The 23,686-nt window shown below is 45.0% G+C and overlaps 1 protein-coding gene across 15 annotated transcripts in view; it reads right to left on the reverse strand.

Moving 5' to 3' along the window:
• The window catches only part of LOC140735009 (ankyrin-1-like), a 454,172-nt gene that overhangs the window by 241,280 nt on the left and 189,206 nt on the right, over positions 1 to 23,686 (reverse strand). The window contains exon 1 of one of the 15 annotated variants that reach the window (XM_073059860.1): positions 17,061 to 17,330. The exons of the other annotated variants lie outside the window; for them this stretch is intronic. Within the exon in view, the coding sequence (XP_072915961.1) occupies positions 17,061 to 17,102 (42 nt within the window). The 5' untranslated portion in view covers positions 17,103 to 17,330. Of the gene's footprint in view, positions 1 to 17,060; positions 17,331 to 23,686 lie in introns of those variants that run through there. 15 annotated transcript variants of the gene reach the window in all.

A 23,686-nucleotide genomic window follows, 5' to 3' on the forward strand; every position in this document is an offset into this window, starting at 1 on the left:
ACCATTCGTCAGTCAAAGGTACCCACCTGCTTCTAGCAGGCTTCAATTATACCGGTGCCTAACAAGAACGTGGTAACCTGCCTCAATGATTATCATCCAGTAGCACCTATATCCACAGTGATGAAGTGCTTTGAGAGGTTGGTGATGAAATATATAACTTCTATCTAAGAAGCGACTTGGATCTTCTCTAATTTGCCTACTGGAGCAACAAGTCCACAGTAGATGCCATTTCATTGACTCTTCACTCAACCCTGGAACATTTGGACAGCACAGACGCATACATCAGGATGTTCTTTATTGACAACAGCTCAGCATTCAATACTAACATCCCCTCAAAGCTGATCGATAAGCTTCAAGACCTTGGCCTCAATAACTCATTGTGCAATTGGATCCTCAATGTCCTCACTTGCAAATCCCAGTCAGTTCAGATTGGGAACAACATCTCCTCCACAATCTCCGTCAACACAGCTGCACCACAAGGCTGTGTGCTGAGCCCCCTTCTCTACTCACTTTCCATTTATCACTGTGCGGCTAAGCACAGCTCCAACGCCATTTTCAAGTTTGCTGACACCATGTCATAGGCAGAATCAAGGGTGATGATGAATCAGCATATAGGAGGGAGATTGAACATCTGGCTCTTACTCAGTGTCAGCAAGACCAAGGAACTGAATGTTGACTTCCGGAGAAGGAAACTGGAGGTCTACGAGCCAGTCCCTATCAAGGAAGGAGATGGCTTGAGGCGGAGAGAATAAGCAACTTTTAAATTGCTTGGTGTTATCATTTCAGAGGATCTGTCCCGGGCACATAAGTGCAAATATGAAGAAAGCACGGCAACACATCTACTTCCTGAGAAATTTGCGAAGATTTGGCATGACATCTAAAACTTTGGCAAACTTCTATAGCTGTATGGTGGAGAGTGTATTGACTGGCAGTATCAACAGCCTGGTATGGAAACAGCAATGCCCCAGATGGAAAATCCTCCAAAAAAAAAATAGTGGATACGGGCCAGTCAATTATGGGTAAAATCCTTTCCACCATTGAGCACGTTTACACAGAGCACTCTTGCAGAAAAACAGCATCCATTATGAAGGACTCCCACCACTCAAGCCATGCTCTGTTTTCACTGCTGCCATCAAGAAGAAGGCACACAAGCCTTAGCACACACACCACCAAGTTTAGGAACAGTTATTACTCTCAACCTTCAGAATCTTGAACCAGAGGAGATAACTTCCCTCGCCCCATCGCTGAACTGTTCCCACATATATGGACTCACATTTCAAGGATTCTTCATCTTATGTTCTCAATATTTATTTTCTTATTTATTTTTTCTCTTTTGTATTTGCACAGTTTGTTGTCTGTTATGCACTGGTTGTTTGTCCATCCTTTTGGATGTGGTCTTTCATTGATTCTGTTGTGGTTCTTGGACTTACTGTGTATACATGCAAGAAAATGAATCTCAGGGTTGTATATGGAGACATATTTGTATTTAGATAATAACTTTACTCTGAAATAGGTTCAGCTCTTTGTTTGGGTTTTAACCAGCTCTTCTGCATTTCCTTCCTTCTCTCTGTGAACTTAATTTGAACTTTGACTTCAAACTTTTTGAGCATTGTGCTACCAAGCACAAGAGCACACATGTCAACTGGAAAGGGTCAGAGATGCCTAACTGTCATCCCCAGTTCTTTGTAACAACCAGCTACCCAATCAATGTAGTGAATTGGGATTATTGGAAATTGAAACGAAGGCCTCAGTTCACTTAGCACATTTGCAACTTGTAGATGTTCAGAAAGCTTTTCCTGACAATGAAATGTTTTTTGAAGTGTAGTTACACACAAGAGATTCTGCAGATGCTGGAAGTCCAGAGAAGCATGCACAAAATGCTGGAGGAATTTAACAGGTCAGGTAGCATCTATGGAAGCGAATAAACAGTTAACATATTGGGCCAAGAAACTTCATGAGGACTGGAAAGAAAGGGGCAAAACCCAGAATAAGAAAGCAGGGGGATGGAAGGAGGACAAGGAGGAGGAGGGAATAGGAGGAGTACAAGCTGGCAGGTGATAGGTGAGACTAGGTGTTGCTTCCTGGTTACAAGAAATCTTCAGCCAACTTATGCACAGCAAGATCCTAAAAAATTGATAGTGACAGAACAAACCTTTGTTTTAATGATATTGATTAGATTTTAATCTATAGCCATTGATTTGAATGGCAGGGTGAAGATACATCTCCAGCAAAGGATGTTTAAGGCATTCCTTCTCTCCACTAGCCTGCAGGTCGCTGTTGGGCAAAGTGTAGGACCTGCTTAACCCCCACGATCAGGGTCAAGTGAAGACATGGGGGCAGGTGGTGGATGGTCGTATGAGCAGCTGGTGCATATCACAAGTCCTGGTTATGGGACCACTGACACCAGGCAGACGATCTCTGAAGAGTATTGATAATGGCTGGGGTCATCCGTCTTGTAAAGACACTGCCCAGAAGAAGGCAATATCAAACCACTTCTGTGGATAAGTTTGACCAGAACAATCATGGTCATGAGAGCGTGATCACCTACATCATACGACACAGCACATAATGATAATGAGGGTCTTTAGGGATAATTTCCTTACGATCAGAACCTGGTTCAGGCCTGCCTCTGTGGGTGAAGGGTGGGTGACTGGGAGGATGGAAAAGTGGCTTGTTTTCTTGTTTAGTCTGTTGTTATTGCTGTTACTTGAGTTGTCCTGCTGAGCATTGTGAGCGTACTATGTTGGCACCGGAACTGTGGCGACATTTGCAGGCTGCCCTCAGCATGTCCTTGAGTGTGCTGGTTGTTAACACAAATGACACATTTCACTATACACTTCACAGTACATGACATATGTCAGGGCGCTGGAGCAGGGACCCAGTCGCAGACCAGGTACTGTGCACACTGTGATATTTATTGAGTAACCTATCCAGCGGGGCAACAAAGTCAGCATCAAAGTTCAGGTGGAGATCAAAAATCCAGAGAAATCCAAAAGTCAGAATCCAGAAACAGGCAGAGTCAAAAACCAGAACAATCAAGATAAACAGGTGAAATCGGGGTCAACAAGCAGGCAGGGTCAATACTCAGGACAGGGTTTAAGATATGAATGCTGGAAAGGCTCAGGAAAACTCACTGGCACCATCTGGCAAAACACAGGTGAAAACACAGGACTGAAATACACTGAGCAATAAACAGAGAGGCAGATGATAGGTGGAGCACAATGAGACACAGGTGGCAGCAATACAGGTAATAATGAGAAACCGGTGAGGGGCGGAGTAATCAGTGATACAGGGGCCGGAGTAGAGCAGGAGTGGGGACAGGAGCACGTGGAGCTTGAAAACAAACAAGAGCACATGCCAATACAAAAACACAGAATGGTGGCTGGGGGAAACACACAAAAAGACAGAGTTCAACTGGAGGTACTGACAACATAATTAACTCTGTATCCAAATCTGAACAATATATTTTAGGGACCTCTGAGAGGATCTATTTGTCCTAAGCAACACATCTCATGTGAAAGACAATGCACTTCCTCAGTTCAACCCTTGTCTGTACTCTCGGGATAAGAACTAATCCCACAACCTTCTAATTCAGGCCAGAACACCAAAAACCGAGTAACAGACTCAAACCGCACAATAACTTCCTTCAAATCCAAGGACTCTTTTTAACAATGCTTCTGAGAATTTAATTTACATTGCTTTGGAGCTCTGGGCATTGTAATCAACTCATTCCAGTTAATAATTAGATTGTTAATACAATTAACTTACAGAGTGCATTTAATAATTCAGCCTCAGCAGCTGACATCAAAAATCTTAAATACAGTTAGTAATATTTCTGTTGATCAGTTAAATTATAACTTCCAGTTAATCATCAGTGCAATTCTAAAACCTCAACATCAATCAGTTTATCAGCTATTCTAGAATCCAGTTTAGTCTGCCTGTCATTCAGAGTGCAAACTGAAATAACTCTAAATCCAAATCTGAACAACGTGATATTTCAGGGTTGTCTGAAGGTACGTTAGGCGTGAGCAATATATCTCATCTGAAAGATGGGTCCCCTGAAAATGCTGGCTGATGAAGAGTCTCGGCCCAAAACGTCGACTGTTTACTCTTTTCCACAGATGCTGCCTGACCTGCTGAGTTCCTCCAGCATTTTGTGTGTGTTGCTTTGGATTTCCAGCACCTGCAGACGTTCTGAATTAAGTTTTATAACATGGCTACATTTTTTTCAGTCATTCAGAATAAGAGTGTTCATGAATAAAAAGAAGAATTTAAGATTTATAAAGTTCAAAGTTTGAGGTAAATTCATTATCACAGTACATAATACCATAAGACAGAGGAGCATAATTAGGCCATTCAGCCCATCAAATGTGCTCCGTCATTTCATCATCACTGATTTATTATCCCTCTCAACCCCATTTTCCTGACTTCTCCCCGTAACCTCCGACACCCTTACTCACCAAGAACCTATCAAACTCAGCAATAAATATATTCAATAAACTAGCCTCTACAGCAATCCGTGTAAATGAATTCCACAGCTTCACCACACTCTGAAGAAATTCCTCCTCATCTCTGTTCAATTTCCCATTGAACTCATGGACTCCAAGAACCCAGAAACCTCATCCTTAATAATGGCCTGCAAAATCTTCCCAATCACTGAGATCAGGCTAACACGCCTATAATATTCCTTTCTTCCGCCTCTCTCCCTTCTTGAAGAGTGGAATGATATTTTCAATTTTCCAGTCCTCTGGAACCATTCCAGAATCTAGTGATTCTTGAAAGATCATTACTAATGCCTCCATAATCTTTGCAGCTACTTCTTTTAGAACCCTGGGGTTTAGTCCATCTGGTCCAGGTGACTTCTCCACCTTCAGACTTTTTAGCTTCTTTAGCATCTTATCCTTAGTAGTAGCAACTAAACTCACTTCTGCCCCTTGACATTCACAAATTTCTGGCATACTGCAGTGAAGACTGACGCAAAATACTTATTAAGTCCGTCCGCCATTTCTCTGACCCCCATTACTACCTCTCCAGGGTCATTTGCCAGCAGTCCAATATCCACTCTTGACACTCTCTTACTCTTTATATATCTGAAAATACTTTTGATATCCACCTTGATATTATTAGCTAGCTTACCTTCAAATGTAATCTTTTCTCTCCTTATGGTGTTTTATGCTGCCTTCTGCTGGTTTTCAAAAGCTTCCTAATCCTCTAACTTCTCACTAATTTTTGCTGTGCTGTATGCCCCCTCTTGCTTTTATGCTGTCTTTGATTTCCCTTGTCAGCCATGGTTGTCTCATTCTCTCTTGAGAATACTTCTTCATCTTTAAAATATGTACACATGTACAGAGCAGCCTCCACCACAACCCACAACTTTTCAGTTCCTGAGCAACAGGGTCCCTTGAGGTATCCTAAGATACCAGCCTGTAGCATGGTTCCTCACAAGCTAGGTATCTGTCCATATATATCCCAAGTGTCAGCTCACAACCATAGGTCATTCATCTGCTGAAGACTTTATTGTGGTATGTTCCATCCCAGCATCTTCACTGTAATCCTCTCTTCACCCTCATTAGGACAGGACCCAGAGTGTTAAAGGGGGGGGGGCACAGTAGTGTGGTAATGGTTAGTGTAACATTATTTCAGCACCAGCGACCTGAGTTAAAGTCCCACCACTGTCTGTAAGGAACTTGTTCGTTCTTCCCATGACCTCATGGGTTTCAGAATCCGAATCAGAACCAGGTTTAATATCACCGGCATACATCGTGAGATTTGTTGACTTAGCGGCAGTTCAATGCAATCCATAATAATAGAAAAACAAATGAATAACAGTAAATATATAGTACCAAAAGTAGAATTTAAAAAAGTAGTGAGGTGGTGTTCACGGGTTCAATGTCCATTCAGAAATCGGATGGCAGGGGGGAAGAAGCTGTTCCTGAATCACTGAGTGTGTGCCTTCAGGCTGCTGTACCTCCTACTGATGATAACAAAGAGATGAGGGCACGTCCTGGGTGGTGGGGGTCCTTAATGATGGATGCTGTGTTTTGAGGCATCAGTCCTTGAGGATGTCCTGGATACTACGGAGACTAGCGCCCATGATGGAGTTGACTAAGTTTACAACTCTGCAGATTATTTCGACCTGTGCAGTACCCATACCAGATGGTGATGTAGCCAGTTAGAAAGCTGTCCACAGTACATCCGTAGAAATTTTCAGTGTCATTGCTGACATACCAAATCTTCTCAAGCTCCTAATGAAATATAGTTGGTACTGTGCCTTCTATGTAGCTGTATCAATATGTTGGGTCAGATTAGATCTTCAAAGATATTGACAACCAGGAATTTGAAGTGGCTCTGGGTGCTCCAGTTTCCTGCCACAGTCCAAAGATCTGTGGGTTAGTAGTATAATTGGTTACATGGGTGCATTTGGGTGGGGAACGCTTGTTGGGCCGGAAAGTACCAGGCTATATCTCTAAATAAAATAAAACTATTTCACTGGAGAGTCAGTGTTCAGATCTACAATGCGGGCTCCCAGAATTACCAATGACCTGATTTGGGAAAATCCAAATTTACGCAAATTCGCCCATTCATTTCCAAGGCATTTTTCAAGCTAGTAATAGTAATAATAAAATATTTCATACTGTTCATTAATAACTAGATGAAGTATATTCCATTTAGTTGAATTATGGATGGTGTTAGGGTGATTATTCAACAAAATGAAAGAATTGTCATAAGAGTATGTCGAGTGATATGATATACACTCAGTAGCTGGTTTAATAGGTGCACCAGCACGTTAACACAAATATCTAATCAAGCTAGTCATCTGCAGCTCAATGCATAAAAGCACACAGACGTTGTCAAAAGCTCCAGTTGTCGTCTAGACCAAACATCAGAATGGAGAAGAAACGTAATCTAAGTGACTTTGACCGTTGAATAATTGTTGGTGCTAGACAGGGTGGTTTGAGTATCTCAGAAACTGCTGATCTCCTGAGATTTTCACACACAACAACCTATAGTTTGCAGAGAACGCAACGAAGAACAAAATATATCCAGTGAGCAGCACCTCTGTGGGTGAAATCGCCCTGTTAATGAGAGAGGTCAGAGGAGAATGGCCAGACTGGTTGAAGCTGACAGGAAAGCGACAGTAACTTAAATAACCACATATTTCAACAGTGGTGTGCAGAAGAGCACCTCTGAATGCACACGACATTGGACCCTGAAGTGGATGATCTACAGCAGAAGACCACTGTGCTGTATTCTAGTATACCTGCTGTAAAATGGACATTCCTGAATTACAGGGAAATCTGCACACAATTCAGTTCTCCAGAACGAAAGCTTTGGGACCACCTTGTACAGTAATAGTGCGATCACTTGAGTTGAGTATGATGATCTTCTAAGGCAGGAGTTCCCAACATTTTTTATGCCATGGACCCCTACCATTTTTCATGGAACAAGGCTGGAGACCGCTGTTAATTGGTGGGTCCTCAGGTGGCTGTGGAGGCTGATGTGGGATCCCCATATTCCGGTGTAGTGTGGGCAAAAGTAAGTGGCGGCTGTGGTTAACGGTTGGGCCTTTTAGTTGTTTAATCTCTCCTTTCACAGGTGCTGCTTGTTCTCTGCAGCATATCGGAGATGGTTCTCATGTAGCGCGGCTCCCTCAAATGGATTTCCTCCAGGTGTATCTATTGAGTGTAATCTATTCCTAGTTTTTAGATGTAACGTGGAATTTCTTCAAACTGGTTTTCATGTGATCTTAGTGTTTCCTTTGCTCACCAGGGGCTTGCTGACCTTCTTTCAACTGTTTGGGGAGACGCGAGTCTGAGTGACATGACCTATCCATCGGAGTTGGTGTTGCCTTATCGTGGTGGAAATGCTGGTGTTAGTGCGTCTGTCCTGCCAGCTGATCCTTAAAATCTTCTGTGAGGACGTTCGGTGATATTGCTCCAGGGTTTTCAGGTACCAATATCCTGGAGAGTGCTAAAGAGTCCAAATGTATTTGATGTCATTAGTCAATTAGAACTAAAAACATCTGGGCACTAGGTGGCCACCAGATTCATCTTGTTTTATTTTATAAAACATGTTTCTGGTGTTCAGCTTTCACCAGGGTTCTCTCTTCTTCCCAGATTTGGTCTGGATAATGAGGCTTTGATTCCCTGCCCAGTGTCTGTCATTACCATCACAATGGGATCTGCTCTTTGTTCCTTTCTTCAGCTGTGTAGCACTTCAGGAAGTTTCTTTGTTAAAGCTCCCTTTTCAATGTTCAGCAGCAAAGTGTATGATCTCCTGTCTAGGAGGAGGCCTTTTCAAAGTTCAAGGTAAATTTATTATTAAAGTACGTACATGTCACCATCCACTCAGTGACCAATGCCTGTAAGGAGCTGGTCGTTCTCCCTGTGACAGCATGGGTTTCCTCTGCATGCTCTGATTTCCTCCCACAGTCTACAAAAGACGTACCAGTATGGTGGGTACACTATGCTGGCGCAGTAAGGGTGGTGACACTTGCAGGTTGCCCAGCACAATGCTTGCTGATTTCTTTAAAAATTTATTTTATTTTATTAAGATACAGGACTTCTGGTCCTTCAAAAAACACCACACAGCAATCCCCAGATTTAATCTGAGCCTAATCACGGGTCAATTTACAATGATCAATTGACCTACCAACTAGTACGCTGTTGGACTGTGGGAGAAAACAAGAGCACCCAGAGGAAACCCACGCAGTCACGGGGAGAATGTATAAATCCTTACAGTCGGTGGCGTGAATTGAACCTGGGTCGCCTGTATTGTAGTGTCGTGCTAACCACTAAACTACAGTGCCTTTGATGCATGGTATATTTCACTGCTTTAATGTACATGCGACAAATAAGGCTAATCATTAGAGAATAGGTCTATTTTGCTCTGATTCACTTTGGCTTCTGCAGCTTCTTTAACATTTCATGGCCTTTCTAGCAACTTAAAAGAAAATTCATGTTCTTCTCTTGGCACAAGAAGGTAATGGAATCTGTCACCAAAAACAAGCACTGAAATTCCAAATGCTCAATTATTCAGTGTGTGCTCAAACCTGTTCAGTGCCCCTGGAGTTGGCGACAGGCACACACTGCAGTCTGAAACCCAGCTCCACATCCAGTCCTGGTCAGAATCACAATGAAGTGTAATTATTTATTGAAACATGGAATGGGACAGACCCTCCCAGCCCTTCAAGTCATGCCGCCCAGCAATCCCCCAATTTAACTCTAGCCTTATCACAGGACAATTTACAATGACCAATTAACCTACCAACCAGTATATCTTTGGACTGCAGGAGGAAACCGGAGCACCCAGAGGAAACCCATGTGGTTACAGGGAGAATGTACCCGCTCCTTACAGGCAACGGTGGGTATTGAACCAGGGTGCTGGTACTGTAAAGTGTTGTGCTAACCACTACGCTACTATGCTGCCCAATATCACTGGCACATGTTCTGAAATCTGTTGTTATGCAGCAGCAGCAGCAATAAATAATAGTAAAAACTGTAAATTACAGTAAGAAATAGATACAATAAAAAAGGGTAAATTAAATAAGAAATGAAAAAAGAAAACGTAGTGAGGTAGTGTTCATGGGTTCAATGTCTATTCAGAAATCTGATGGCAGAGGGGAAGAAACTGTTCCTGAATTGTTTAGTGTGTGACTTCAGCCTCCTGTACCTCCCCTCTGAACATAGCAATGGAAAAAGAGAATGCCCTGGGTGATGGGGATCCTTAATGATGGATGCTGCCTTTTAAAGGCATGACTCCTTGAAGATGTCCGGGATACTGGGGAGGCTAGTGCCCATGATGGAGCTGACTAAGCTCACAACTTTCTGCAGCTTATATTGATCCCATGCAGTGGTCTCCCCACCCACCAAACCCCCCCCCCCCCCACCAATACCAGACGCAGGATTCATTTATTCCTGCATCTTTGACCAGATGTTCAAGACTGTTCTCGTCATGAATGAATGTCCTGTACTCATAATACATCCTTCACTATCTCCGATGGTCACATAGAACGGTTCTGGTCACCTCACTATAGGAAGAATATTGAGGCTTAGGAGAGGGTGCAGAAGACGTTCGCCAGGTGCTGCCTGGTTTCAAGGGCATGTGCTATCACGAGAGGCTGGATAAACTTGGGTTGTTTTCTCTGGAGGCCAGAGGCAGAGGGGAGATCTGACAGAGGTTTATAAGATTATCAGAGGGACAGATAGAGTAGACAGGGGGTTTTCGATTCCCAGGGCTGAAATGTCTAATAGCAGAGGGCATGTATTGAAGGTGAGAGGAGGTAGGTTCGAAAGGGGATGTGAGGGGTAAGTTCTTTACTCAGAAAGTGGTGGAGGCCTGGAATGTGCTGCCTGGTATGGTGGTAGAAGCAAATAGATTAGAAGCTTTTAAGAAACATTTGGATAGGCACATGGATGTGAGGAAGATGGAGGGATACGGACATGGTGTAGGTAGGAGGGATTAGTGGTTGGGTGGTTTTTATTTGCTTTTTAGCTGGTTCAGCACAACATTGTGGGCTGAATGGCCTGTTTCTGTGCTGTACTGCTCTATGTTCTATTTTCTAACCCAACAAACTTTGAAGTGAATTAATGTGTAATGTAGGGAACATCACCGTCCAGGCTGAAGACAGAAAACCCCATGATTGACAAGATAATGACCTGCTTTTAGTGATGTTGACCTGGATCTAAAATACCCCTGGACCCCAAGGACACCTCAACTGCTCTCGTCATGCTGTCCTAGCTATCTGTGGCCACCTGAGAGGGCAGGTTTAATATAATGATTAGACTAGCTTTATTTGTCACATAGACATTGAAACAGGTGTTGCTTGTGGCAAATTGAATCAGCAAGGATTGTGATGGCCAGGCTGAAAGCATCACCGCGTTTTTGATGCCAATGTAGCGTAACATTCCTACAGCTCACTAACCCTAACCCGTGCGTCTTCGGAATGTGGGAGGAAACCAGAGCACCCGGAGGAAATGCACATGGTCACAGGGAGAGCTTACAGCCTCTTTGCAAACAGCGACGGGAGTTGAAACCTCGATCGTACAGCTGGCACCGTAAAGTGCTGCACTGCCCGCTCTCACCTGAAAAGCAGCAGCTCCCTCTGTACTGCTTGGAGCAACAAGTCTAGATTTTTGCCGTGAAGTCTTTGGAGGATAACTGTAAAAGCAGATACGCTGGAAACGGTCGGAGACACTCAGTAGGTCACTCAATGTTTTGAAAAGGGAAACAATTTTCCTTTCAGGCCCAGGAACCTTTGTCAGAATAGTTCTGGCGAAGTTCCAAGTCACTTCTGAAGATGTGCCTTGGACATGAAACATTACCTGTTTCACTTACCCTGTCTCACCTACTGTTTCCAGCTCTTTCTGTTTTTATATCAGATTTTCAACATCTGCAGTTTGTTGATTCTAATTCTTTGGAGGGTGAACTTGGGCCTGCAACCTCCTGAGACAGGAGAGCTACAGACTGGGGAATCTACGGCGCAGGGTGAGGAAAATACTGGGACTACTGACATTCTCCCTCTGTAACGTTCCATTCCTGGGTGATTTGCAACATTCCCCGCATTTCAGCTTTGGCAGATGTGGTGGGCCGACCACTCACTGCAAACAGCACCTGCTCCGGTCAGTCATCTCATTCACCACAGCTGCTCTGCGTCAACAGAGTGGAGATTCGATGTCCACCACAAACCTCGCAGCGGTTTGATTAAACAAAAGCTTTACTTGTCGCACGTATACCAAAGCATGGGAAAATACAGTGAAGTGCATCAAATCACATCTGGAGGGTTTGCTAAGAGCAGCCTGCAAGTGTCGCCATGCTTCCAAGCACCAACGTAGCATGTCCACCTACGTCCTTTGGAATGTGGGAGGAGCCCAGAATACCAGGAGGAAACCCATGCAGTCATGGGAAGAAAGTACAAACTTTTTACAGGCAGTGGTGGGAATTGAACCCAGTCGGCGATCACTGGCACTGTTAAGGGATGTGCTAACCACTATACTACAGTGGTCCCAACAGTCTGTACAGAGCAAGATTGGGACAGGCCCTTGATCTCTATTCCGATTGCAGGAGGAATGCTGGCCGAGCATTGAATTACACGTGTCTCACTGCAAAATATTTTCCACATGCAGGATAAATAGCACCAAATGATACCCAGCTAGGGGTGCACAGCCAACATTATGCCTGAATAAAATGCCTCCCTCTCTCAAACTCAGCAAAGTCCCTCATTAGCACCATAGGCTTGAGGCAGGTGGCTGAGTCTACAGTTCTCCTCTGCCCGAGACACACAGGTGTCCGTGCTAAAGTTCCTTTTGTCTAATTTAAGAAGCCAGCTTCAGTATCAATAGCAGAAAATTCTGAAAAAAAAACTCTTCAGGAATCAGAATCAGGTTTAATATCACTGGCATATGTCGTGAAATTTGTTGTTATGCAGCAGCAATACCTAATAATAAAAACTGTGAATTACACAGTAGGAAGTGTTTGCATATATTCACACATACAAGTTAAATTAAATAAGTGGTGCAAAGAAGTAGTGAGGTACTGTTCATGGGTTCAATGTCCATTCAGAAATCGGATGGCAGAGGGGAAGAAGCTGTGTCTGAGTCATTGAGTGTGCGCTTTCAGGCTCCTGTACTTCCTCCCTGATCCGAAGAGGGCAATTATGCGTGATGGGGCTCCTTAATGACAGATGCTGGCTTTTTGAGGCTAAGTATGTCCAGGATGGTGGGGAGACTCATAACAGAGCTGATTGAGTTTACAACTTTCTGCAGCTTATTTCAATCCGATGCAGTGCCCGACCCCCCCCCCCCCATACCAGACAGAGATGCAGCCAATTAGAAGGCTGTCCACAGAACATCTGTGGAAATCTGTTGTGGAGAGTATTCTAACTGGCTGCATCACTGTCGGGTACGTGGGGAAGTGGGGTTGGGGGGGCACTGCGCAGGAGAAGCAGTCAGAAATTTTAGTCTAGTTTAGAGCTACAAGCGGTAACAGGCCCTTCCTGCCCATCAAGTCCGCACCACTCAATTACATCGACGTGACCAAATAGCTTACTGACCCGTACGTCTTTAGAATGTGGGAGGAAACTGGGGCACCCGGAGAAAACCCACATGGTCCTGAGGAGAGCTATAAGCTCCTTCCAGCGGCAGAATCGAACCCCTTGCCACTGAGGCAGTAAATAGCGTTCTGCTAACCGCTAGGCTATCGTGCTGCCTATGTTGGATCTTCCACGTTGACCGTTGTTTTTCCCTCCACAGGCAGAGACAGAAGGGACTGCAGATGCTGCAACGTGCAGCAACAAACAGCGTGCTGGAGGAACTCAGCAGGCCGAACAGCAGGACTCAATGCAGGGTTTCGATCCAAAGCATCAACGATTCCTTTCCTCCCACAGACGCAGCTCAACCTGCTGAGTTCCGCCAGCTGTTTGCCGCCTGATCTGCAGAGATTGCCCAGCATTTTCTGTTTCTGATTCAGATTTAAAACAGCCACAGTTTTTCGCTGACTCTCACAACCAGTGTTAGCAGGTAAATTGTGTAGGAATACGTTAAAGAGTCCAGTCTAGCTATCCCCTCATAAAATGTCCACAAACAGTACAGAAGACAGCGCTCTGTCAGATTATCTTTCACCATCCAACAGACTCAAATAGCCCTTCCCCACCTTATTGCAAACCCTAAAGTTCTGTCAAAGTAGTTGAAGAATACCAACAGGACATAATGCAAACTATACGAATATTTTGATTGTTCTCAAATAAAAGGCAAAAAATCATTAGTTTGGGCAAGGTCTCTGAAGAACCCAATTAAAGAAAGCAAAGACCAACACCCGATTTGCAGAGCAAGAGAGAAGAACACAAATCATGTAAACAGTAGACGCGAGCAACAACATTCCAAACCAAACTGAGTCCTTAGATCCGAAAGCTCACGAGATGAGGCTTATTCTTCTCAACTCCTTCAAATATCAGCCCATTTCACTCAATGTCTCCTCAGCTGGCCCTGAGATTCCTGGGAATCAAGATAGTCAACCTTTGGTGCAGTACTTCCAAGATAGCAAGTCCTCCCTGATACAAAACTTTACACACTACTTCAAAGTTTGGCTAATCACAGGACAGAGAAATTCTTGCAAGACGCCCTGACTCTTGTGCATCAATTTGCTTGTGATAAAGGTCTGAATGCCTATCACCTGCCTAGTCCCTCATTGCACCACATTGTACTCCGGACAATAGCTGCTTCCAGCCTATGCTCTCCATAAGCTTCTCCATTGTAAACAACAGCCATCCACTCAGTCCTAGGGATGGAAGCATCAGACTTCTTGTAAAGGTGGGACTGCTAATTATCAGAGTGAACGGCAGAATCCCGAACCCCACACAAAAGACTGGGCACACAGGTTTAATCTGTCTACACATGTTGTTCCGATTTTCAGGAGACTCAGTGTGCTGTCACTTACAAAATCAGGACTGCACGACTGACCCAGGTGAGACGCGGAGTCAGCTCTGGCCGACTGGGCGGATGAGATCTACAGCGAGATCCACCAGTCAGGAAGGTGGTTCAGTAATGCTTCGTGGAGAGCGAAGGGCAAGACAAGGAACAGAAGTCATGGTCATCCACTACAACCAAGGAAGACCCCAGTTGTAATGGCTACTCTTGCCCCTGGACTCGGACTTCCGAGGTCGAGAGAATGGAACTGCCCCAGTGCAATGGCTGTTCCATTTTAACAATGCTCCCACACAAGTACTTTTTGTGCATTTCACATCATCTAAAGCACAAAAGAACTACACAAATCTAACCGTCATTGTTGGGTACAATGGGCAGCCAATCAACAGACTACTTCACCACTGGAAACAGTCATACCGGAAAGGTCATTGAGGGAGATGCTCCTGGTTCAAACTTTCCCACCAGGAAGTCTGACGTCACACAAACTTCATTGTCAAGTCAATTTAAGTCAAGTTTAATTTTATTGTCATTCAACCGTATACCAGTAAACAAAACATTTCTCCGAACAAGATGCACCACACAGTGTACACAACTCACGTGCAACACGTACAGAAATATTACCACAATTAAATGAGCAAATAATCAAATATATTCCAGAAGACTGACATGTAGCATTAGGAGCTTATAAGACACAAGTTAAAAAGTAAACAGTAGGCCCTCAGCCAAGCCAAGTCCCAAAGAAGCCAAACAACGTGCTACAAGCTGCTGATGCCGACAAGTGGAAAAGGGATTATTCCTCAAAGATCTTCTAAAAGTTCAAAGGTTATGTCCTGCAGATTTGGTCCCATAAAGCCTAAAGAAGTATAGGGCTCACAGTACTGGTGGAAGAGCTTATAGTCATGAGGGGCACAGTCTCTTCTTCCTCAGGGAAAGGGAATCAGACTAGAGAGGATGGGCCCAAGGGTCAATTCTTTCACGCACAGCAGTGCTTCGAGTGTTGACGGAACAAGGAAATTGTTCAGGCAGGGTAGAAAACAATACTTTAAAAATAGGAAAGGTTTGAGGGATATGGGGCAAATAAGGAATGGGACTAGCTTAGGTGCTTTTCCTGTTCAGCATGGAAGAGTTGGGCTGAATGGCCTGTTTCTATGGTGTTACTCTATGACTTATTGAATATTTGCTGTGCAATCGTTGTCCGTGCTTACAAAGGAATGCGGTTGGATGGACAGCACTCGGGCAGGTCAAACGTCTAATGCAGTTTAAGAGATCTTAGTAAAACTGCACCAGCCGCTGGAGGTCAATACGAAATGGCTTGCCACAGTTTTCTAAAATTAAAATTCCTGCTCACGGCCAAAATTACGGCACAATAGAGTATCAGTAACGATCCGGGTTCAATTCCCACCGCTGCCTGTAAGGAGTTTCCACGTTTTCCCCGTGACCGCATGGGTTTCCTCCGGGTGCTCTGGTTTCCTCCCACAGTCCAAAGACGTACCAGCTGGTAGGTTAATCGGCCATTGTACATTGTCCCATAATTAGGCTGAGATTAAATTGGGGATTGCTGGGTGGCACGGCTTGAAGGGCTGGAGGGGTCTCGATAACAAAATAAATCCAACTTTATCCCTGCAGTGATTCAGGAAGTTAATTTTTGTGAAAAGCATGCAATGGAATTTGGGGAAATGGTCATACGTGCTGCCCCCAGCTCATCCTGAGTTTGAGTTGGCTGTTAATGCGCATTGAACTGTATGTTCTGACATACATGTGATAAATAGATTAATTTAAATCAGAATTTTCCAATCCCTTCCCTTTCAGCCAGTGAATACTGATACAGAGATGGCTTCGCTTCTTCACAAACACAACTAGACCAATAGCTTTCAGCCTGATACCCAGGGCCTGACTCTCTCCGTTTGGAATACACCATCACTTTATATAAAAATAAATATTGTTTGTCACCCCCGCCCCCGAAGCAGGGCACCCAGTTTCTGCAGAACATCTGAGAGAAAACATCTGCTTGGAACTTTCATTTTTGCTGCAGATGCAAGCAGCCATCTCTGCTTTCCAAACATTTAAAAAAAAATGTTTCCCCCCAATTTTGTATAAAAACAACAGCACACTTAACAAATTGTATTTCAGCATGGCAAACTAAATGAAGTATTAATAATTAATACTATCAGGCACAAACATAGTCGCTGTGAGGAGGAGGAATGAGCTGGGTTGCACCCCAGATATGACTGTCAGTACTGGGGAGCCCCGCCACATCCGAGACGCTTTATCAAGCCAGCAGGACTTTTGTTGGGAATCCTCCCCCGATGATGATTAACCCACCCCCGCCCCCAGTCGCTGGCACATTCCGGGTTTTCGGGACGGGGGGGGGAGGGATTCCTTACATTTCAGGTTTATCATCTGAGGCAATACTTATCCGGACACCCTTGGAAAGGCACGTCGCCCCCTGCTCTCAGAATGGGGAGAAAACGAGTCAGTGCGGGAATCTGGTCTTCAATCAATTGACAGGGACTTGTTTTTAAATTTAGAACGGCGCACTGCCTCTCTGCAAAGAAAAGGGTTTCTTCTGCGCGGCGACACATACAATGCAGCTAAAATGTTTATGGAGCTTCGGCGCTCCTTCATTCATCCGGTACTCACTCTGTGCGGCTTGTCCACGCCAGCTCCTGTCCGGAACGCCATTCCCTTCAGTGTGAACTGGAAACCTAACACTAGATGCCGCCTGCCGGTTGTGCTTTTTTTTAAATTTATATATATATCTATCTATAAGACAGGCGAGTGGATAATCGGTCACATTGCAGCCGATCTAAAAATACGAGCAGGACCAGAGGGTGGAGCGGCCCATCTTCTCCCCACTGCTCGCGGGAGGCCCATATGTTGAATTCTCTTCAGCGCTCGGCTGGAGCACCGGCATCTGGCCCGCGTCCAGCTGCAGGCAGGGGTGCGTAGCATCCATCCGCAAACTTTCAGCCCCTCCTGCCTCCCTCAGACCCTGCCCTGCCACCTCTGGTGGAGCCGGCGCCCGGCTGCCGGCTTGCACATCTGCCTGACCGCTGTCGGGGGAGGGTGAGGCAGTGGAACGGCGGCCTCGGAGCCCCCCACCCACAGTGAGTCTGCGAACATCTGTCTGCACTACCTGCACTGGTAGCAGGTTGAAGGCAGAGGAGACGGGGGGGGGGGGGTCTGTTTGGGCGGAATTGGAGAGTGGTGGATAGAGTTTTGAAGGGGGGTGTCTTCTCTGGTGGATGTATGTAGCAAAAAAGAAAAGAGGACTCTTTAAGGGATGGGGCTGGGCAGGAGGGAGGGTGTTGCGACTGGTGAAGGCACAGCCCGAGATCTGTGTTCAGTCCTGACCTCAGGTGCTGTCCGCGCGGAGCTTGCGGGATCTGCCCTGTGACTGCGTGGGTTGCCCTCGTTACCTCCCACCACCCCGAAATGGTCAGGCAACACGCTATCATAACGCTATTACAGCACCAGCGACCTGAGTTCAATTCCCGCCCTTCTCTGCAAGAAGCTTGTACCTTCTCCCCACGATTGTGTTGGTTTCCTCCGAGTACTCCGGTTTCCTCCCACAGTCCAAACCTGGATTAGTAGGTTAACTGCTGTACATACAAACATGCTGTATGTCTCTAACAATAAAAGTGTGCAGGCTGGTTAAAAGCAACGTACAAAATGCAAGAGGAACTCAGTTCTGGAAGCGCCCGTGGTGGGAAATGAACAGGCAACATGAAGGGATCTGACCTGAAACACTTAGTGTCCATTGCTATGACCTCCTCCCCCCCGCCCCCAGTAGATGCTGGCCAGCCAGCTGAGTTCCTCCAGCATTTTGCTGTGTTGCTTTAAATCCCAGCATTTGCAGTCTCTTGTGTCCCTGGGCTGACCGGTCAATTGGATGGGGTGGGGTTGTTAATAGAATCTGGGGGAGTTGCTGGGAATGGGAGAATAACCTGGATCTGAACAGGATGGATGCGACAGGTGGTTGATGGTTGGCAAGGAGTGGGGAGGTTGAAGAGCCTGTATTTCTGTGCTGTCTCTACGTTCTTGGATGACAGGAGGAGGAGAGGAGCTTAGTTCAAAGCTCCCACACTGTGAGTCACCCAACGTGTACCATGGCTAACATGACCCCTCCAACCTGTTGGTACCAAATATCGATGTATCCATCCAGTGAACAAAACTCCCCCTCCACCTTCCTCTATTCCCCGCTCTGACCTTTTCACCTGCTTATTACCTCCCCCAGCTCCCTTCTTCCCTTTTTCCTGTGGTCCACTCTCATCTCCTATCAGATTCTTGCTTCTCCAGCCCTTGACCTTTCCCACCCACCTGGCTTCACCAATCACCTTCTAGCTCACTTCATTCCCCTCCCCTCACCGTTTCATTCAACCATCTCCCCCCTCTTCCCTCTCAGTCCCGAGGAAGGGTCTCGGCCCAAAACGTAGGCTGGTTATTTATTTCCACAGATGCTGCCTGACCAGCTGGGTTCCTCCAGCATTTTGTTGTGTGTTGCTTTGACCCAGTAAAACCATTTAATCCCACTACTCCATTATCATTCTTGCTCAACCCATACATAACAACTTGAATATTTTTTATTATTATTTTTTATTTCCATGTATACTTTTCACTCTGAGAGCATCACACAAGCAAGTACCTATGGACTCACTTCCAAGGACTCTTCGCCCCATGTTCTCAATAGTTATTGCCTGTTTATTTACTATTATTATTAATTTTTCTTTTCTTTTGCACACTGGTTGCTTGTCTGCCCTGTTAGGTGCAGTCTTTCGTTGATTCTATCATTGTTCTTGATTTACTGAGTATGCCCGCAAGAAAAAGAATCTCAGGATTGTATATGGTGTGCTTATATAATAACTTTACTACGAACTTTGAGCTTCATTGCATCCAGGTGTATATGATAATAAACTAATCTAGTCTAATTAGTCCGGAAACCCACCCGACCAACCTTGGTGTGTGAGGACAGTTGGACTCCAGCCAAGTGGAGGATCAGCCCTCTCCTCACTTAAATCTCATAAACCCACATAGACTTACAACAAAGGGGAACTTCTTCACTCGGAGGGTGGTGAGAGTGTGGAACGAGCTGCCAGCAGAAGTGGTGGGTGTGGGTTCGATTGCAACATTTAAGAGCAGTTCGGACAGGCACACGGATGGAAGTTAGCCCCTTTCAGTTAGTCCTGACGAAGGGTCTCGGCCCGAGACGTCGACAGTGCTTCTCCTTATAGATGCTGCCTGGCCTGCTGTGTTCCACCAGCATTTTGTGTGTGTTGTTTGGAATGGACTAGCGTGGCCGAATAAACCTGTTTCTATATGACTGTAATATAGCCAGCTGGAGTCAGTCAACCCTGCTGTAGGTGACTGAAATCAATTTTATGCCACAAAACATCAAATTTCATATGTCAGTGATAAATAAGTCTGATTTTGATACTAGAACTAGTGGGCATAGCCTCAAGATTCAGGGGAGTAGATTTAGGACAGAGATGAAGTATAACTGCTTTTCCCAGAGAGTGGGGAATCTGTGGAATTCTCTGCCCAATGAAGCAGTGGAGGCTACCTCAGTAAATATATTTAAGACAGGGTTGGATAGATTTTTGCATAGTGGGGGAATTAAAGGTTAAGGGGAAAAGGCAGGTAGGCGGGGATGAGTCCATGGCTAAATCATCCATGAGCTGATGGCCTACTCCTATTTCTTATGTTCTATCACTGACAGCACTTTTCTGAACAAATTTTCCATCCTTTAAAGGTAGAATTTGTTGTCTTACCTGCTTCCTTTGCTTTTTAAACAGATTCTGTTTTTTTGAGACTGGAACAATAGACCAGTCACTATGAGTCACTCACTCCCCCCAAGCTCCAACTCACAGGTGAACCAGTGTTCTACATAAAGGCTCTATAACCATGAGTGCATTTTACGTGGCAGACCAGTGGGCATATTTCCCTTTGTGACTCCAGCAAGGTTAAAGCCAACATAACACAAGAATGTTGCCAGGACTTGAGGACCTGAGTTATAGGGAAAGGTTGAATTGGGTAGGACTTTATTCCCCAGGAACAAAGATTCCAAACCCAGGGTCCACAGACCCCTCAGTTTATGTTGAGGCTGGGAAAGGTTGGGAACCCCAGCCTAGAAGATTGAGGAGAGATTTGAAAGAGGTATACAGAATTATGAGGGGTATAGATAGTGTAAGTGTAAGGAAGCTATTTCCACTGAGGTTGGGTGAGACTAGAACTAGAGGTCACAGGTTAAGAGTGAAATGTGAAACGTTTCAAGGGAACGTGAAGGAGAAACTTCTTCACTCGGAGGGTGGTGAGAGTGTGGAACGAGCTGCCAGCCATAGTGGTTGATGTCGGTTCGACCTCAACATTTAAGAGAAATTTGGATGGGTTGATTTGAAGGGTATGGAGGGCTATGGTCCGGGTGCAGGTCAATGGGTTAGGGTGAGACTAGGCAGAATAATTGTTAGGCACGGACTAGATGGGCTGAAGGGCCTGTTTTTCTGCTGTAGTGTTCCATGATTCTGTAACGCAGGCTGCAGATGTAATAAGTGAACTTTGAGGCCTTTGTCTTAGACCACTCACATGAAATATTTACTTGAACAGCCAAAGTGTTTGAATCCCAAAGTTCTACTGAGTTCAGCAGATACTGAATTTAAGAGCATTGCAAGTATGTAGAGTGGAGGTAGACGATATTTTGAAAATCAAGGAACTGACAGCTATGGAGATCTGGCACAGAAGAGGAGTAAACAACACTGGAACTTAGTCACGATGAAGAGTCACAGCCCGAAATGTTGACTGCTTATTTGCCTCCATTGATGCTTCCTGACCTGCTGAGTTCCATGGACATTTTCGGTGTGTTACTTCAGGTTTCCAGTGTTTACCCTCTCTTGTGCCTCCAGAAGAGGAGTTGTGGCCTGGGGAGACAGATCACTTTGAACTTTGCGGCAGCTTGTGAGGGGCCTGCTGATCATATTTACTCGAGCTTCTGCATTTGTCGCAGCTACCCTGATGCGGCTGAACCAAATGCTGCAACACCACACCCTGGGAGGAGTTGTCATGGACCTGCACATTCCTGATAAAACTTCAAGACTAATTTCCATCAGAGAACTTTAAGTAGAGAAACATGGGTGCGGCCCCCTAACAGAGACTTGTTGGCTGCATTCACCGATTCAAAGGAAAAAATTTTCAATCCTGCTTTTAATTTTACATTCAACAAGTGAATCTATCCTGATACTTAGTAGTCCCTTCACCTGCTGTGTGTGACCAGCATTTTCTTCTGACCTTAAGCATGACTCCAAAAAATACTTTGTTCAAGATATGAGTGTTGTTCTTTGGCCAAAGAGCATTCCATAAAAATTAAAGTCAGGGTGTGATCTGGTACTTTCTTCTTCACAAAGCCTTTCTTCTCCACAAGTTGGGTTTAATCTGCCCACTGGCTAAGGATGAACAGGACAGTAAAATGCATTTAAAAATTTCTACAAGTTAGGATAAAAAAAAGTAGTGCAATAAAGAGCAAAATAGTGAGGTAGTGTTCATGGTGGAGAAGAAGCAGCTCATCCTGTACTTCCTCCCTGAAGGTAGTAATGAGAAGAGACAACAGACAGTAGGTGCAGGAGTAGGCCATTCGGCCCTCGAGCCAGCACCGCCATTCAATGTGATCATGGCTGATCATCCACAATCAGTACCCCGTTCCTGCCTTCTCCCCATATCCCTTGACTCCGCTATCTTTAAGAGCTCTATCTAACTCTTTCTTGAAAGCACCCAGAGAACTGGCCTCCACTGCCTTCTGAGGCAGAGCATTCCACAGATCCACAACTCTCTGGGTGAAAAGGTTTTTCCTCAACTCCGTTATAAATGGCCTACCCCTTATTCTTAAACTGTGGCCTCTGGTTCGGGACTCCCCCAACACTGGGAACATGTTTCCTGCCTCTAAAGTGTCCAATCCCTTAATAATCTTATATGTTTCAATCAGATCCGCTCTCATCCTTCTAAATTCCAGTGTATACAAGCCCAGTCACTCCAATCTTTCAACATATGACAGCCCCGCCATTCCGGGAATTAACCTCATGAACCTATGCTGCACTCCCTCAATAGCAAGAATGTCCTTCCTCAAATTTGGAGACCGAAACTGCACACAATACTCCAGGTGTGGTCTCACCAGGGCCCTGTACAACTGCAGAAGGACCTCTTTGCTCCTGTACTCAACTCCCCTCGTTATGAAGGCCAACAAGCCATTAGAGGGCATGTCCTGAATGGTGAGAGTCCTAATCACGGTTGCCGACTTCTTCATGCATTACCTTGTGAAGATCTCCTTAATGGTGGGTTTTAAAATTCGAAATAAGGAGCTTTGATAATTTTTTTAATGTTCAACAGGTCTGAACGATGCTGTCACTGAGACGATGATCCTCGAGGATGGATTACTGAACAGACCATATAAAGGGCAGTGTCCCACTGGAGAAATAGGGAGCAGAAGAAATATTAGAGACACAAAAGATGCTGGAGTCTGGGCAACTAATAGTCTGCTGGTGGAACTCAGTGTGTCGAGCAGCATCAGTGAGGGGAAAGAAATTGAAGACGTTTTGGGCGGAAACCTGAAACTGATGTAGAGCTTCAACCTGAAACGTCGACGGCTTATTTCCTCTTATAGATGCTGCTTGACCTGCTGAGTTCCTCCTGGAAGGAATATTAGCTTAGTTTTTGAGAGTGTGTTTGCGGCAAAACCTTCGAGTTAATCAGAGGGAAATATATTCATACAACTCTGCACGATAGCTGTCCAATGATCAAGACTCTTTACAGCAAGTTAATTTCCAATAATCAGGCAGATTATCAGAAGCACAGGCAGTCAAGTCTGCACAATACTGATAACAGACACAAAATGCTGAAGGGACTCAGCATGTCAGGCAGTATCTATGGAAAGGAAGAAAGAGTTGACAAAAAGGAATGCTTTCATGAACAAGTGAAGATCTGCAGATGCTGGGAATCCAAGCAACACACACACACGCACAAAATGCTGGAGGAACTCAGCAGGTCGGGCAGCATCAATGGAAAAAAGTACCCTTTGGCCTCGTCCCGAAACATCACTCTACTTTTTTCCATAGATGCTGTCTGGCCCGCTGAGTTCCTCCAGCATTTTGTGTGTGTTGCTTAGGGCTTTTATGAGTTGACGTTTTGGGCCGAGATTCTTCATCAAGACTCATTGGCCTGAAGTGTAAGTTCTTTGTTCCTTTCTACGGATGCTGCCTTACCTGAAGAGTTTCAAAGTTCCCTCT

This window comes from Hemitrygon akajei, chromosome 1 (genome assembly GCF_048418815.1).
Source record: "Hemitrygon akajei chromosome 1, sHemAka1.3, whole genome shotgun sequence".
NCBI classification, from domain to species: Eukaryota; Metazoa; Chordata; class Chondrichthyes; order Myliobatiformes; family Dasyatidae; genus Hemitrygon; species Hemitrygon akajei.